The following is a 3,300-nucleotide window of genomic DNA, read 5'->3' as shown; positions in this document are numbered from 1 at the left end:
AATGTTGAGGTTTTGAGGCGAGGACTACGGTCCACCTCACAGAGACTGATAGCAGAGGCGGTAGAAATCGCCAAGCATACCAGCGTTAACAGAATGGAAAGCGTGGAACTGGCAAGCGTGTGGAGAACGGTCTTGGGTCATTCGAGCTAACACGTGTTGGTGTGCGATCATCAGAAGGAAGAGTGGTCATCACCTGAACTCCACTTAACCTTAAGCACCTGCCCTCCCCTCAACTAAATTGTCGTAACATTCACGTCCCCCGATGATCAAGGATCTACCAGTGGCACCCGGGGTGAATCGTCAAGTGAAGCACCCTGAAGTGGAATATTAAGGAACGAAAAGCGATCGGAAGTAATTCGAAACTCCTTCAACCCACCAATTCAAGATTCTGACACCCACGCTAGCCGACAAGAGCTGTTAATTGACATTCAACACTGATCTAGTGTGAAGAGGACTTACTGATTGGTTCCCCGTCTGTCTTATAACCTGGCCAATTTGGTGACCTGTTCACTTGGCCTGATGAAGCTTTTGTGTCAAAAGCGAAACGTTGCCCAAATAAAAACTACCGATTGTTTACCAAGCTCTTCTGAAACGATGACTTCTCAATCGGTTCCAAACTTTTTCCAATTGATTAAAATAGCACATTGTTCGTAATGCAGAGACTGGTGGAGTTTGCATTCAGAGAACCACAAAAGCGAGAGTGAGATGGATGATGGCACACGAGGAGATAGGACAAATGGCCAACCAAATGGGTTGAAAACTTATTAGGAATGCAGGCCTGGCCCAAAACGAAATGAGTTTGCGTGGTCCAAAAGGTTTCTGGCTCCACCTGTCATGCACGAAGCCTCTGATTGGGCTGCGATATATCATTTGGCTCGGTTCCAACCTTACGAATTTTTTTGATGAGCTTGCGTCAAGCAGTTGTAGGCTTAGCGCACGGCAGCATCCCATTCAAGATCCATCCTTATACGCGTCTTCCTGTTTACACTACAAACTACAGCTTGGATTTTGACGATCATTTTTCCAAAACACACGCTGGTTGATCTGGCTGGTGTTAGTGGGAAACCAAGCTGAATCCCTCGTTTATTCCATTCTTCAACTCGAAGCCTACACCGACTTGATGAGCCCCAATGAGCGCGAAACCATTCATAGGCTGTCGAAAAGTTTCCAACAATTCCATAAGTGGCGAAATACACTCATTTGCAAATTAATTTGGCTTTTCAAGAAATTCACTCGAACTCAGCTGAATCTCTCATTTGTGATGTATTCAAACAACTGAATGTGCTGCACCAGGCCACCTCATGTTTCACTTGCTACAATATTCGATGTCGCGATAAATGTATAGTTGTAATGCACTACTCATGAGGTCGCTGAAAATTTCTCTGATTTCATGCAATTTGGTTTCAAATAGAACATAAGGTTGACGGAAACTCGGGGACTGCGCCTACTTGATGAGCCTTAAGAATGGTGAAACCGGTCGTTGGCTGTCGGCGAATTTTCAGCAACCTTATGAGTAGTGCATTACAAACGCTATGGGTAGTTTTATTCTTCAAAATATATTGCGACAGTTCGGATATTGTGCCATCTGAAAGATAACGCAGTGTGTGCAACTCCTCTCCTTAAAAAACATCTCATCCACATGGTTTCACATCCGCAAAATAATGCAGAATAATAGTAGAAGAAAGCTAAATCGCTAATGATAACTAAAGGGTCCTCTCTTGTATATTGACTGGAGAGTTTCATGTATAAACATTTCCAGTCCTAAAGCCGTTGCATTGTAAAAATTGATCGAAGGAACCCACGTTCGAGTGGTAATCAAAGCCCTTTCGGTCACAATCTAAAAAGCGATGGGAAACAAAGTTTAACAGGCTTATCGGATCCCATATACAAACGTCTCCAATATCTGTCTGGTCTACGGATGTAGTAACCGAAATTTTTATATTTATCGGCTTCGAAGATACCAACTGCCAAACGTAGTGAAATGTCGTCTGAATGGTATTCACACACCTACCGAACGAGTTGAAATATTTGGTTGCAGGACTAAAACCTTCCTTTTAATTTTTACTTCTTTGGGTCATTACGGCCCTGAAAGTAGGGAAGCTACGTTGTAGGACACGCGCAAACAATGAGGTTTGTTCAGGTCACTGCGAATGTAAACAGTAGATAACACAACCTAAGCTATTTAGAAATTGGTCTGATAGTTTGCCCTTGAACTGTGGCAAATGTTCAACGTGAAAACAGAGCACGAATCTGTCTACAAGACCTTAGTGATTAACAGAGACCTCAAAATTCATGCCAAACGAATTGGCTAGCGTTTTTTGTTCATCGACAGATGTCCAACCTAAAAATAGGGTACATACCCCGCCTACCATTTTCTTATGTTTATCGACAAAGATAAAACATGTACGCATGGGGCGTTGAATCAATCAAGATGGAACTTCTACGTCGAAGGGGACTGAGTGACAAAATTTCACGCGTGAAAAATGTTCTCTGGTTACATTACAATGTATAAATTAACTCCGATCCCGTCGTTATGTGGGCCGGTTGTCACTTCGTTTTTCGTCAGTATTACGCGAGCCAAAGCAGAGCAACTTCGACAAGTTTCAGTAGCTCAGTAGCTGACCTGGCTAGAAAGCTACCGGAGACATTCAGTGATGCGGATGACGATGACTGCTTCAAGACTGAGTGGCAGAGAGTTAAAGAAGCTACGTTCTCAGCATGAAGAACTGTCTGTTCAAGCCGTCCGACTTGACCAAAGGAACACAGGATATCATCGAGATAAGCAGATCTTGTTGCTGCCAGAAAGGCCATTCCAGCAACTAGCGATTAGGATGACGCACGCATATCTTACGAACACCGAATAATCAAGAGCCTAAAGAATGACAGTGAGAATAGTTGGATTATGAAGGCTCAGGAGATGAAGAACGCTCTTGCTGCGGGGGCAACAGTCGCGGCCCGTTTCAGCTGATTCGATCAGCCGGCCAAAATTGTCATCGGAACAATATGCAAAAAACCGAAGAAAGGTAATTCACTCACAAAATCGTCGTCTTGAGCAATGGACCGAACAATTCAGGGGATATTGAAGCTGATCTTCAAAACAAACGCATGAAAAACCCAATGTACTTGAATGTAACGAAGACCGTTTTGGTGTCAGTCCAGTATCCGGGCATCCAGAATGCTCCCTAGCATCATTTTTCGTAAGTCGATCGATTATCGGGAGGAATACATTCGTAAGAGTCAAGCTGAGTTTCCCCTGGCTGGGGATGCATTGAGCATAGCTTTAAAATTAAAATTAAAATA

General features: G+C 43.5%; 1 protein-coding gene across 1 annotated transcript in view; it reads left to right on the top strand.

The window, feature by feature from the left end:
- Positions 1–2,864, top strand: part of T265_04083 (hypothetical protein) — a gene marked incomplete at both ends in the record, with an annotated part of 11,946 nt that extends 9,082 nt beyond the window's left edge. Inside the window, 2 exons of the mRNA XM_009168729.1 lie at positions 1,226–1,347; positions 2,619–2,864. Coding sequence (XP_009166993.1) covers positions 1,226–1,347; positions 2,619–2,864 — 368 coding nt within the window. The remainder of the gene's footprint in view (positions 1–1,225; positions 1,348–2,618) is intronic.
- Positions 2,865–3,300: the final 436 nt, after the last annotated feature.

The sequence above is a fragment of the Opisthorchis viverrini genome (assembly GCF_000715545.1).
Source record: "Opisthorchis viverrini unplaced genomic scaffold opera_v5_64, whole genome shotgun sequence".
Taxonomy (NCBI): domain Eukaryota; kingdom Metazoa; phylum Platyhelminthes; class Trematoda; order Opisthorchiida; family Opisthorchiidae; genus Opisthorchis; species Opisthorchis viverrini.
Note: the sequence above shows the minus strand (reverse complement) of the source record. Positions and strands in the feature narration are given on the sequence as shown.